The sequence below is a fragment of the Cetorhinus maximus genome, chromosome 4 (assembly GCF_964194155.1).
Source record: "Cetorhinus maximus chromosome 4, sCetMax3.hap1.1, whole genome shotgun sequence".
NCBI lineage: Eukaryota > Metazoa > Chordata > Chondrichthyes > Lamniformes > Cetorhinidae > Cetorhinus > Cetorhinus maximus.
In genome coordinates, this window is record NC_135882.1 from 50,569,592 (window position 1) to 50,582,831 (window position 13,240).

The 13,240-nt window shown below is 39.9% G+C and overlaps 1 protein-coding gene across 5 annotated transcripts in view; it reads left to right on the forward strand.

Annotated features, from left to right (window-relative positions):
• taf2 (TAF2 RNA polymerase II, TATA box binding protein (TBP)-associated factor) overlaps window positions 1-13,240 on the forward strand; it is a 123,338-nt gene that overhangs the window by 43,248 nt on the left and 66,850 nt on the right. For all 5 annotated transcript variants that reach the window (XM_078540168.1, XM_078540169.1, XM_078540171.1 and 2 more), the window contains 2 exons: window positions 6,359-6,458; window positions 12,084-12,169. In XM_078540168.1, coding sequence (XP_078396294.1) covers window positions 6,359-6,458; window positions 12,084-12,169 — 186 coding nt within the window. The remainder of the gene's footprint in view (window positions 1-6,358; window positions 6,459-12,083; window positions 12,170-13,240) is intronic.

Consider the following 13,240-nt stretch of genomic DNA (forward strand, 5'->3'; position numbering starts at 1 on the left):
CATTACCTGTCTCAAAAGCTCAGTAATTGGGAATGGTTCTGCCCAGAGTGCACCTTTCCAGTAAATTTTTTTTTGTTCCTAACTTGGATGGATTTTCATTTCATGATTTTTAAGGATCACTTGTGATTCAGGGACAATCCAATCCCCAAATACAAAAGCAGACAGTGAGCTGGGAAAGAGGCAGAGAGGCAGGATGGGATCACAGGCTTAGTTCTTAGTGATAGCAATTTACCAAAGCTTCAATACTTATTCAGAATTATTGCCTCCCATCATAAAATGAAGAATCATAAACTGATACAGCACAAAAGAGGCCATTCAGCCATTTGTGCCTGTGCTGGTTCTTTGGAGAGCCATGCTATTATATCCCATCCCCCTGCTCTTTCACATCTTTCTCTTCAAGTAATTATCCAATTCTCTCTTGAAAGTTGCTATTGAATCTGCAGCCATCACTTTTTCAGGTAGTGCATTCCAGACCATAACAGGTCCCATCATTTTTCTTTCTTCTTGTCATTTTTAGCTCTTTTGCCAATTACCTTAATTCCGTGTCCTTGAATTATCAACCCACCCCCCACTGGAAATAGTTTCTCCTTATTTACTCCACCAAAACCCATCGTAATTTTGAACACTTGTATAAAATATTCCCTGAAACAATCCCAGCTTCTCCAGATGACTGAAATCTTCAATCCCTGTATTATTCTAGTCGATCCTCTTCTGCAGCCTCTCCACAGCCAAGCCACCCTTTTGAAATTGTGGTACCCAGAAAAGGAGGCTACTCTTGGCTCCAACTGAGTACTAACTAGTGGACGTAATGATCTTTTCTAGTCTTGCATATTCCTATGACTAAGCCAACGTTCCTTCCTAAACCAACAGAATCAAATAACAAGTTAACTGACATGGACGAATTTAGATGGGCTAAATGGCCCCTCTCATTTCTTTTTATTCATTTAAAGGATGTGGGTGTCACTGGCTAGGCCAACATTTATTGCCCATCCTTAATTGCCCTTGAGAAGGTGGTGGTGAGCTGCCGCCTTGAACTGCTACAGTCCACATGGTGTAGGCACACCCATATAGCTGTTCGGGAGGGAGTTCCAGGATTTTGACTCAGCGACAGTGAAGAATGATAAGTGGCTTGGAGGGGAACTTCCAGGTGGTGGTGTTTCCATCTATCTGCTGCCCTTGTCCTTCTAGATGGTAGCAGTCATGGGTTTGGAAGATGCTGCCTAAGGAGCCTGGGTGAATTTCTGCAGCACCATCTTGTAGATGGTACACATTGCTGCCACTGTTTTTTGGTGGTGGAGGGAGTGAATGTTTATGAAAAGGGGTGCCAGTCAAGCGGACTGCTTTGTCCCGGCTGGTGTCAAGCTTCTTGAGTGTTGGAGCTGCACTCATCCAGGCAAGTGGAGAGTATTCCATCACACTCCTGACTCGTGCCTTGTAGATGGTGGACAGGCTTTGGGGAGTCAGGAGGTGAGTTACATGTCGCAGGATTCCTAGCTGCTGACCTGCTCTTGTGGCCACAATATTTATATGGTTAGTCCTGTTCAATTTCTGGTCAATGGTGCCCTCCAGGATGTTGATAGTGGGGAATTAATCTGTAGCAATAATTCTCATCTCAGTGCTCCCTGTTGGAAGCATTGACTGAAGACGTAGTGAGTTTACACATGTATGATCAAACCACTCTGCTAGACCCCTTCAATGCCTCTTGTTGCCAGACCATCACACTGCTCCTCAAAAGACTCACAAAACATCTATAATATTGTTAGAACCCATCTGAAAATAAGCGAGGCTTTTAAATGGAGATTCATCTCCATTTTGCATTTGCACATTAAAATTGACTGGAATTGAGGATTCTGGGATTTGGTGACAAACGAAACCTTGGTTCAGTGTTTTTTAAGAAATTTAGGCAGGAATGTCATTGAAATAAAATTTTGTGGTTTGTAGTTGCTGTCTTCAGTAATTTGATGGCTTAATAGGATTGCCAACTCTGATTGGACATATTCTGGGCAATGTTATCACATGACCTTCAACTTCTCCAGACTTCCTGCCTTGGTTGCCCAACATGCAAGTCATCATAGAGCCCTGCCTTCCCAAAACTTTTCAGTGTGTTCTGGTTTTAATTTTTGAAAATCTGGGCACGCTATCTAGAGACTGGTAACTTTTAAAGAGTTTTGAATTTCCCAGGGACCGACGCAAAGAATTGCATAACAAGTTTCACGTTTTAACACTTTGACTATTTAAAAAAAACTAAATTCAACAGTGACCAAACATTACCTAGTGGGCAATTGATACACTAAATTAAAGAAAAGGTATTCCGCATTAACTACTTAATGCAACCAAAAACCCCACACCACATTTATACATTACACCCCACTCTCAGTATTAAGTCTCATACTTTTCCTGGCTTTAACAGGATCTCTTCTTCCTGCCCCACCAGGGTGAACCTTCCAGTGTCCTTTTAAAAGAGAGTCCCTTCTGAACATAAGCAAATGGAGTTCAGTAGCAAAATGCCCCCTGGCAACTCCTTGGTCTTTAAACTCTCCACAGGCCTCATCTCTTCATATTGTGAATCCATCTTCATGAGCACTCTGCTTGGTGATTAACCCAAAATAGTCTTTTTCTTCTGCTTGGCATAGCAGTACCTGTTGCAGGTGGTCTTCCTCAAAACTCTCTGTCTAACTGACTGAGTCTGTGTGCCCCAAGACCAGCTGCTTCCTCGATTGTGTCAAGGTGGTTAAAACTTGTGCCTTACTTTCAATAAGCTTTGATTTGAGTTTCTGTCTCCATAACAAGCAGGTCACGTGAGTTTGTCTCCAGGCAGATTTAGTATGAGGTTGCACCCGCCTCTCCAAATTACTCCATTTTACTTTGAATTAAAGGAGACAAGTTTAAAACACAACCGTCTTATAAAGTCCAGCATTTGTAATACCAGCCAAATTTTATACTTGAACTAACACTACCAACAGCAGATAACCGATCATTTATCTTGTTTTCTGCATGCAGATTGATCATCTTTGCCTACGGAGCAGTGACTATACTATCAAAGTAGTTGATTGGCTGTTGTGCACTTTGGGGCATTTGGAATTGTGCAAGTTCTTTCTTAATTAAATATTAAGATGGAGATTTGGATTCATAATATTTGGAAGTGGTAATAAGCAAGTATTCAAAATAATGCACCAAATTCTAAGATGTTCTAGGTGACTTTAATTATTTAGCACTATAAGAACAAACTCTTGGTGCTGAATGCAACCTTTTTTAAAGATAAAGACAGAAAATGCTGGAAATAATCGGTCAGGCAGCATCTGTAGAAAGATAAACAGAGTTAATATTTCAGGTCAATGGCCTAAAGGTTCTGATGTAAGGTCATTGACTTAAAACATTAACTAATTCTCTTTCTACAGATGCTGCCTGATTTTCTGAGTATTTCAGGGCTTTCCGGTTTTATTTCAGTTTTCCAGCATTCACAGTAACTTTGTTTTGTCTCTTTTTTTTAAATCTGTAAAGACAGTTACCTTAATAAAGGTTCTCCAAAACTTAAGTTGAATGTATCCATAAAGGACATGAGAATTATTTAGTTTATTCTGCAGTCAGGAATGACTTTAAAGTTAAAAACTGTTTTCGTCAAATATTGGGTGCTGCCCTATTCACTTTAATTGTTCATGCAGTCGGTGTGAGAATGAAAACAAGCTTTACTTGTGACAGATTATTGCAAATGCTTTCATATTTCTGTTACTTTTCATCTCTCACTTAAGCATTTTTTTTGAAGTCGCCTTAACTGGGATTAAATATTTACATGCACAGAGGTATCTGACATGCACCATTTGTTGCACTATCTTCTTTCCTCATATAATTTGTTTTGTTATCCTTTCCCCATTTTGTCCTCCATGACTGGCAAAGATGGCTGCAAAACTACTTCCAGGCAACAAGCAGCAGTGTTTGTGCTATATAGCCATTTGAGAGTGACTCACATGATTTACCCTGCTATTATTCCATGTCTCTCCGCTTCACACCTTCCCCCAGCAGTGATTAAAATTAAGGACTTGCCATTTTTGACTCTTGGGCATGTTTGCATCCTATCATCTGATGGTACACATGTTCAAGTTTTAGTTAACGTTTCGAGTCCGTATGACTCTTCAACAGAACTTGAAGAGTCATACAGACTCAACGTTAACTGTGCTCCTCTCCGCAGATGCTGCCAGACCTGCTGAGTTTTTCCAGGTGTTTTTGTTTTGGATTTCCAGCATCTGCAGTTTTTTGCTTTTATTCATGGCTGTCACCCTGCAAGTACGAAATATTGCACGTTGCTGCACATTGATCTTTCTCCAGAACCAGGCAGAATGATAATGACAACTGCAGTAAAATTGCTTGGTAGTAGACCTGTTCATATAATCTAGGTGCTTTTCCAGTTTCAAGACATAACATTGTGAATCATCATTCTGATGGTGAGGAATCACACCCTACTAACAGAAGAAATATTTTTGTCCAGGACTAATATGAGAAAAGAGTACTGGATAGGCCTGATTGAGCTGTACAAGATTGAGGGGCATGGACAGGGCAAATAGGGAGCAGCTGTTCCCCTTAGTTGAAGGGTCAGTCACAAGGGGACATAAGTTCAAGGTAAGGGGCAGGAGGTTTAGGGGGGGAAAAACTTTTTTACCCAGAGGGTGGTGACGGTCTGGAATGCACTGCCTGGGAGGGTGGTGGAGGCAGGTTGCCTCACATCCTTTAAAAAGCACCTGGATGAGCACTTGGCACATCATAACATTCAAGGCTATGGGCCAAGTGCTGGTAAATGGGATTAGATAGGTAGGTCACGTATTTCTCAAGTGTCGGTGCAGACTCGATGGGCCGAAGGGCCTCTTCTGCACTGTGTGATTCTGCGATACATTACCCCTTACACAAAAACAAAAATACCTGGAAAAACTCAGCAGGTCTGACAGCATCTGTGGAGAGGAACACAGTTAACGTTTCGAGTCCGTATGACTCTTCAACAGAACTAAGGAAAAGTAGAAAAGAGGTGAAATATAAACTGGTTTAAGGGGGGGTGTGGGACAGGTAGAGCTGGATAGAGGGCCAGTGATAGGTGGAGATAACCAAAATATGTCATGGACAAAGAGGTGTTGAAGGTGGTGATATTATCTAAGGAATGTGATAATAGGTGGCATTAAGGGTAGAAAGCAGGACGAGCAAGGTACAGATAGCCCTAGTGGGGGTGGGGTGGGGTGGGGGGAAGGGATCGAAATAGGCTAAAAGGTAGAGATAAAACAATGGATGGAAATACATTTAAAAATAATGTAAATAGGTGGGAAAAGAAAAATCTATATAAATTATTGGAAAAAAGGGGGATTGGAAAGGGGGTGGGGAATGGAGGAGAGAGTTCATGATCTAAAATTGTTGAACTCAACATTCAGTCTGGAAGGCTGTAAAGTTGGAAGATGAGGTACTGTTCCTCCATTACCTCTTAGTATTCTCCTTTTATTTACAATAATTAGCACCTACAACAAGGAGGGGTTCTCTCTAATGCTAATGTGTTTGATCACCAGTGTCAGTGGTCATTTTTTAAAGAACATTTTGATGGATGATGTGTTCAGTCGATGATTGAAGAAATTAGGTTTTAATCTAAGGTGATTGCCTATGATTAATTGTAATTGAATATTTGCATGGAGGAATAGGGAAAGAGTTTTCCAATGAGCATTGGCATAATTGTGGATGTCGTAACCCAGGAAACATACGCTGTTTGAAAACTGCAAAGGAAATTGAATACTCAATGAGTTGATTGAAATACAACAAAGACTATTTGTGATAAAGTGAGTGTGTTTTATTTTAAGGATAAAAATGACATGCGGAAATAATTTACAGATTATACTCATGTAGCCAGTCTCAGCTTGGAATCATTTATATGGCTTGCAGGACACCAATTCAAATCAACTGTAAGAACAAATTAGTTTTATTTTAAAAAAACAAGTTCTGTTTTCACTTCTTATGACACCATCTGCAATCCAAAAGTATTTATAATTTACCTTGTGAAATTGCCACTAAATTGTTTCTCCTTTTATTATAGTGTGTGGGATACAGGAGCTGCATGGAGAGTTGCATTTCATGGCTCCACTCTGATCACTCACTGCTTTTGATGCATTTGTAAACACATCCTCAGTGATTTCCCTCTCCCAAAATCTATTATGTTCTAATGTATTTAATTACAAACTTTATCAACTTCTTTCTTCCCCTTCTTTTGATCACATCTGGAGATTGGGGAGAGATTAGAGCAAGCAATTTTTTTTTGAAAAATGGTCTATTTTGTTGCACTGATTTTGAATTTTATTATTCTTTGAGTACTACCTTTCCAATTTGTATTCTGCAGGTCAGATGAATGGGTGTTGAAAGGAATCTCTGGATACATTTATGGCCTATGGATGAAAAAAACCTTTGGTGTTAATGAATACAGACACTGGATCAAAGAGGTACCATGAACAATGCTGGTAATCTGATTTAAGGGAGATAATTTGACTAAAATAGTGCCAAGTTTATTATGAACAAAGTGAATATTTGTACTACTGTCAGCCAATGAGCAGGAGGTCCGGTGACACTTGCGGCAGAGTTTAGGGTAAGTCAATTTTGACGCAAGCCAAGTCTATTTGAAGTCTTTCTATGAATTACAGCAATCAATTCATGACTGAAACTAGAATAAAGTCTTCCAATAACGGTGGGATTATTTCTTCCACAAATGAAGTGAGTGGATGATAGTCACATCATAAAAATTGTGCACGCAAAACTGGGGAGACAGTCATGTCGTGGTAATATCACTGAACTAGTAATCCAGAGACCCAAACTAACGCTCTGGGGATATGGGCTCAGATCCCACCATGGCAACTTGTGGAATTTAAATTCAATTAATTAATAAGTATGGAATTTAAAACAGTCTTAGTAATGGTGACCATGAAACTATCATCAATTGTCATAAAAACCCGTTTTGTTCGCTAATGTCGTTTAAGGAAGGAAATTTACTGTCCTTACCTGGTCTGGGATACATCTAACTCCGGACACACAGCAGTGTGGTTCACTCTTAACTGCCCTCTGAAATCGCCTAGCAAGCCACTCAGTTCAAGGGCAATTAGGGATGGACAACAAATGCTGGCCTTGTCTGCGATACCCACATCTCGTGAAAGAATAAATTTTGAAAATCCCAGTCTCTTTGAGTGTGGTCTCCAGACAGGGGAAATTACCCAGCCATCCCCATATTCGCCAGCTCTTCAGGTGTCGCTGAATGCAGTAATTATGAGTGAGAACCAGGCTATTTAACTCAATAACAACCTGTTTAAAAAGTAAGAAATGGAGAAGGTCACACAGTCCCTTGAGACTGCTTCACCTTTTAATAAGATAACGGCTAATCTTCTACCTCAACTCCACTTTTCAGACCTTTCCACATATCTGTTGATTCTTTTAGTATCTAAAAATCTGTGGATCTCAATTTTTTTAAAAATTTGTTTATGGGATCCGAGTATTTCTGGCAAGGCCAGCATTTATTGGCCCATCCCTAATTCCCCTTGAGAAGGCGATGGTGAGCAGTAATCTTGAATCACTGCAGTCCGTGTGGTTCAAGTATATCTGCAGTGCCGTTAGGACGGGAGCTCCAGGATTTTAACTCTGTGATGGTGAGGGAATGGCAAAATAGTTCCAAATCAGGATGCTGAGTGACTTGGAGGGGAACAAATAATGCTGCTCCCATGTGTGTACTGCCCTTGTCTTTCTAGCTGGTAGAGGTTGCAGTTTTGGAAGGTGAAGTTGAAGGAGCCCTGGGAAGCTACTGCAGTGCAGCTTGTAAATGGTGCACACTGCTGCCACTGTGCACCAGTAGTGGAGGGAGTGAATGTTTAAGGTGGAAGGTGGGGTGTCAGTTGAGCGGGCTGTTTTGCTTATACTCGACTGAGCATCAACAGTTCTGTGACAGAGAATTCCAAGGATTCCCAATCAATGTTTCCTCTAACATTTTCCATCCATGGTTTCATGCGCATCAATGTGCAGATGTATGCCACCAGTAGAAACAAAAATAACCTATAAATATATTTTTTAAAAATGTCTTTAGGTGAGGAAGAAGATGAAAGAATACTACCCCCAGTCATAGACATGTTAACATGATAGTCCGCACATTACCAGATTTACTAAATTTAATTTAAAATTTACCATGGTGGCGTTTGAATTCGTGACCTCCAGTTTTTTATATTGTAGCTTGTATTTCTGTCATTTGACAGAAGAAAAATTGAATTGGTAGCAATGGTTCAAGACGAGGATCTTTTGTTTCAGTTTGACAAGATAAAAATAGAAAGAACTAAGGAGGCTTGCCTTTTGAATTGATAGAAAATGTGAAAAAGGCAACTTTTTTCAGCATATTGAGTGTTTTCTTTGCTTAAAACTGTTAAGAATGGTGCAGAAAATAGCTCTAATTCATTCGCATCAACAAACATAATCAGGCAGAGGTCCCTGAATTTGGAGAGAGGTTGGCTCTTGTGAACTGAAGACAAAGTATGTAGCATGTCTTTGGGGTCAATGTTCCTTTAATAATCCTACAAAACGAGTTGCAGCAGAATGACTAGATCAATTATATTAACTGGTCCAAAAATTATCTTACTAACTCCTTAATAACTTAATATCCCTGTGAACTTACCTCCTGCTCACCTCTCTCAACTTGCTGCCTCCCTCACTGACCCAGATACCTGCCGCCTCCCACCATGACCCTCTCTGGCCCACCACCTCGCTCCACACGCCTCCCTGGCCCATTTGTTGTGAATGAGGGCTTGGGAGAGGGGCATCACGAGAGAGAGGGGCTGTCGGTGGGAATGACTGGAAGGGAAGCAGCAAGTGGAAGGGTCAAGGAGGGGAGTGACGAGTGGGCTGCAGGAAAGACGAGGGCTGACATAACTTTAGGCTCCAAGAACTGACATGAGTGAATTTCAGCTGTTAATTCTACCTGATTAATCACGTCAGGCTTGGCTTTTGTTCGTTAATTTCCTGTTGTGGGGGAGTTCTTTGCTTGTGGGCTAGAGTAACAGTAAACCTCATTTAACCATCAGAATGTGCACAGTTGTAATAATTATGTACACGGCACATAATTGACTGTTCTGGAACCAGGCAGGCACCTAACTGAGGGGGAATACTGCTTGCAACCCTATGAGTGAAGAAGTTACTCCTCAGTCCTAATTGTCTGAACCCTTATACTGAGACTGTCACCCTTACTTCTAGACTCTCCAGCCTTGGGAAAAGGAGTCTCAGCATATAGCCCGTCAAGCCCTCTTAGAAGTTTATAAATTTGAATGAGATTACCTCTCATTCTTCTAAACTCGAACAAATATTGGCCCATTTTCCTAATCTCCCCTAATAGGGCAACACACTCATCACAGGAATTAATTTAATGAACCTTTGTTACTCCCTTCCTAAGAACACTGTGGGTATACCGACACCACATGGGCTGCAACAGTTCAAGACGGTGGCTCACCACCGCCTTCTCGGGGGCAATTAAGAGTGGGCAATAAGTGCTGACCTTGCCAGCAAAGCTGAAATCCTACGAAAGAATAAATAAAAATAACTCTCAGAAGCAAGTATAGCCATGCTTAAATAAGATGATCAACACTATACACAGTTGTCCCAGTGCGGTTTTTTGATTTCTGAAGTAGTTAAAATAGCCTGTCTTATGCACCAAAATTACTTAATAAATTGGGCAAAGTTGCTTTAGTATTGGTTGCATTCCAGAGATAAGAGCGCTGGACAGAATTGTTTAATCAAATTTGCATCATCTGTCGCGAAATGTAATAAACTTGTCATCTATTGATAGTTTCATTAGAGTATGTGCATGAAGGATTGAAGTTTAGTATGTTTTTGAAACGCAAAATGACACATCCAAGTTCAGCATAAACTGCTTTTTGAAAATATGAGTTCTTAGTATTTCCCTGAAATTGGTGTAAATTTGCCAGTTAATAAATCATTAGTTGCTTAATGAAGATCCAACTAAAACCATTGACTTGCTAAATGTTTTAGTGGCGTTTCTTTTGAAACTTCTTGATTTTTCCATAGGTGTGGCGATCATTGTTATCTGCTAATTTTGGTGCATTTGTTTCTTTGGTTTAAAAATGTTGTTTCACAAATGATTACAGGGATAATTAATGTTTAAAATATTTTGCAACTGTTTGTTGAGGGCAGTCTTTCTGACCTGTGTGTTCTGTCATTGTATTTTCTTGACCTTATTAATCTGAAAAATTAGTTGATAATATTGAAAATCATGATCCCTTTTAATATTGCTATAATATTTGGGATGTTTTATTATATTCCATCAAGTATTGCTGTACCATGCTTCACAAGCTTGCGAATTTACATTCGAGATGTGCATCCACTCTCAGTAATACTGTTTTGCTGGCCCCCTCTTTTTTTAATCTCACTTCGCCATGTTCATTGACAATTAGAATCTAGCAAGTTGTGAATGAGCCTGTATGCTACCAATTGGTGGCAGATAAGGTTTGAAAGTCCAATAAGCCATACCGCTCTCTGCCCCATCATTGCTGGCCCATAAATTTTCCACGCTACTCATTTAACTACCTTGCCTTGGGTGGTTGTTGAGCCATAATTTGAAATTACATGCAATGCTTAAGGAGTATTCATCATTACTATTTTGTTGGAAGTTATATTCACGTTCCTTATATATTTATTAACTGCAAAGATTTCCATGTGAATTTTACTTTCTAGTTATAATCCAATAGGCAGGAGACTAACATAATAAGTTAGCGCATTATTTTTTCAATCTGAGGATTGGGAATACAAATCTCTTCCCTTTGTTAGAATTAAATAACATGCACTTATGAAGCACCCATCATATCCTCAAGAAGGTGCTTAATAACCTATTAAGTTCCTTTGAAATGTAGTAATTGTTGTAATGTGCTCATTGTTGTAATGTAGGCAAACATGAAAACTAATTTGTGCAGTTCTACGTTAAATGAGCCTGGGGGACTTTGAAACCATTAATCCATAGCACATACTACACAAATTCACTAGATCGTCAATATTATGATAGTGATTGCCCACAAAAATGGGTTTACATTTTAGTGTTTATGCAATATAAATTATAGAAAGTGTCACAGGCCTTTATTTCAAAGCAACTTCAGAATAAGGAGTGAGTAGTCATTACGCAACGACCATCTTTTTTGAAAGAACCCTACATTTTTAAACAACACAGCAACAATTTGCATTTATATATGAAGGCTTTGATGTAGCGAAACACTCCAAGGTGCTTGATAGGAGTGTAAGCAAACACTGGGCTACATAAGGAGTTGATAGGAGAGATGACCAAAAACTTCGTCAAAGACAGAGGTTTTAAGGAGTGTCTTAATGGGGGCTGTGATGGAGAGGTTTAGGGAGGAAATTCCAAAGCTCGGCCTAGGCAGCTGAAGGCAAGGCAGCCAATGGTGAGTGATTAAAATCTGGTATGTGCAAGAGCTCAGAATTGGAGAGTGCAGAGATTTTGGATGGTTGTAGGGTTCAAAAAAATTACACTGCTAGGAAGGGATGAGGCCATCAAGGGATTTGAAAACAAGAATGAGAATCTCAAAAATTGAGGAGCTGTCAGACAGGGAATCAATGTAATAAAAACAAAAATAAAAACAAAAAACTGCGGATGCTGGAAATCCAAAACAAAAACAAAAATACCTGGAAAAACTCAGCAGGTCTGGCAGCATCGGCGGAGAAGAGTACAGTTGACGTTTCGAGTCCTCATGACCTCTGTTGAAGGGTCATGAGGACTCGAAACGTCAACTGTACTCTTCTCCGCCGATGCTGCCAGACCTGCTGAGTTTTTACAAGGAGTCAATGTAAGCTAGCAAGCACGGTGATGGGATTTCAGTTTTAATTGGATATGGACAGCAGAGTTTTGGATTAAATCAGGTATCTAGAGAGTGGAAGATGAGAGGATGGCCAAAAGAGCATTGGAATAGTCAAGTCTAGAGGTAACAAAGGCATGAGTAAAGTGTTGAGCATTCATAGATGATAGTCAAAATACATTATTTGAATATTGAAAGATGTCACAACTATATGTTTGTATTTTGAAGGAGCTGGACAAAATAGTGGATTATGAATTGAGAACCGGTGGAGTTTTGCTGCATCCCACATTTACAGGGGTGAAAGAGAAAGAAACGTGAGTGATCTCTTATTTGTAATCGTCTGGTGTGAAAGGTTGCAAAAAATTCTTCATTGCTTGTTTTTTAAGCCTGTTTTCTCTCCTTGAGTATGACTATATCAGTTCAATTTGGTAGCTATTGCTGTTCATAGTGCTTGATTGTTCCCTGGACTGAATATATAATTGACTGTTATGTTCAGGGACCCAGACAAAGCTGACTGTTGCCACGTGTAGATTTCTGTGAGAAGTTTGTGACATTTGCAGTTGCTTTGGTCTGTTTTATCAGTTACCATCGATTGCTGTGGTTAAAAATGCACAAAGGCCCTATTGTGTTGCTGGTTGTTCATTTTGTTAACATTTTTCAGAGCATTTAAAAAAAAAATTCACCCAGCCAGCCATCAAATTATCATGATCTTAAATACACATTAAATTAAGAACATAAGAAATAGGAGCAGGAGTAGGCCATTTGGCTCCTCAAGCTTACCCCACCATTCAATAAGACCATGGCTGATCTGCCCCAGGCCTCAACTCCTCTTTCCTGCCAGCTCCTCATAGCTCTCAACTCCCTGATATTTCAAAAATCTATCTATCTCCTCTTTTAAATACTTTGTGAACTAGCCTCCACAACTCTTTGGGGTAGAGAATTCCAGATATTCACTACCCTCTGAGAGAAGAAATTCCTTCACATTTCAGTTTTAAATGAGTGTCCACTTATTCTGTAACTACGTCTCCTAGTTCGAGATTCTACCACTAATGGAAACATCTTCTCAACATCTACCCTGTCAAGCCCCCTCAGAATCTTGTATGTTTCAATAAGATCACCCCTTATTCTTCTAAACTGTGATTAATAAAGGCCTAACCTGTTTAGCCATTCTTGGTAATTAAACCCCTTCATCCCAGGAATCAGCCTAGTGAATCTCCTTTGAACTTCCTCCAATGTCAGTATGTCCTTTCTTAAATACGGGGACCAAAACTGTACACAGCACTCCAGGTGTGGCCTCACCAACACCCTGTACAGTTGTAACAAGACTTCCGTATTTTAAAACTCCAACCCCCTAGCAATACAGGCCAAAATTCCACTTGCCTTCT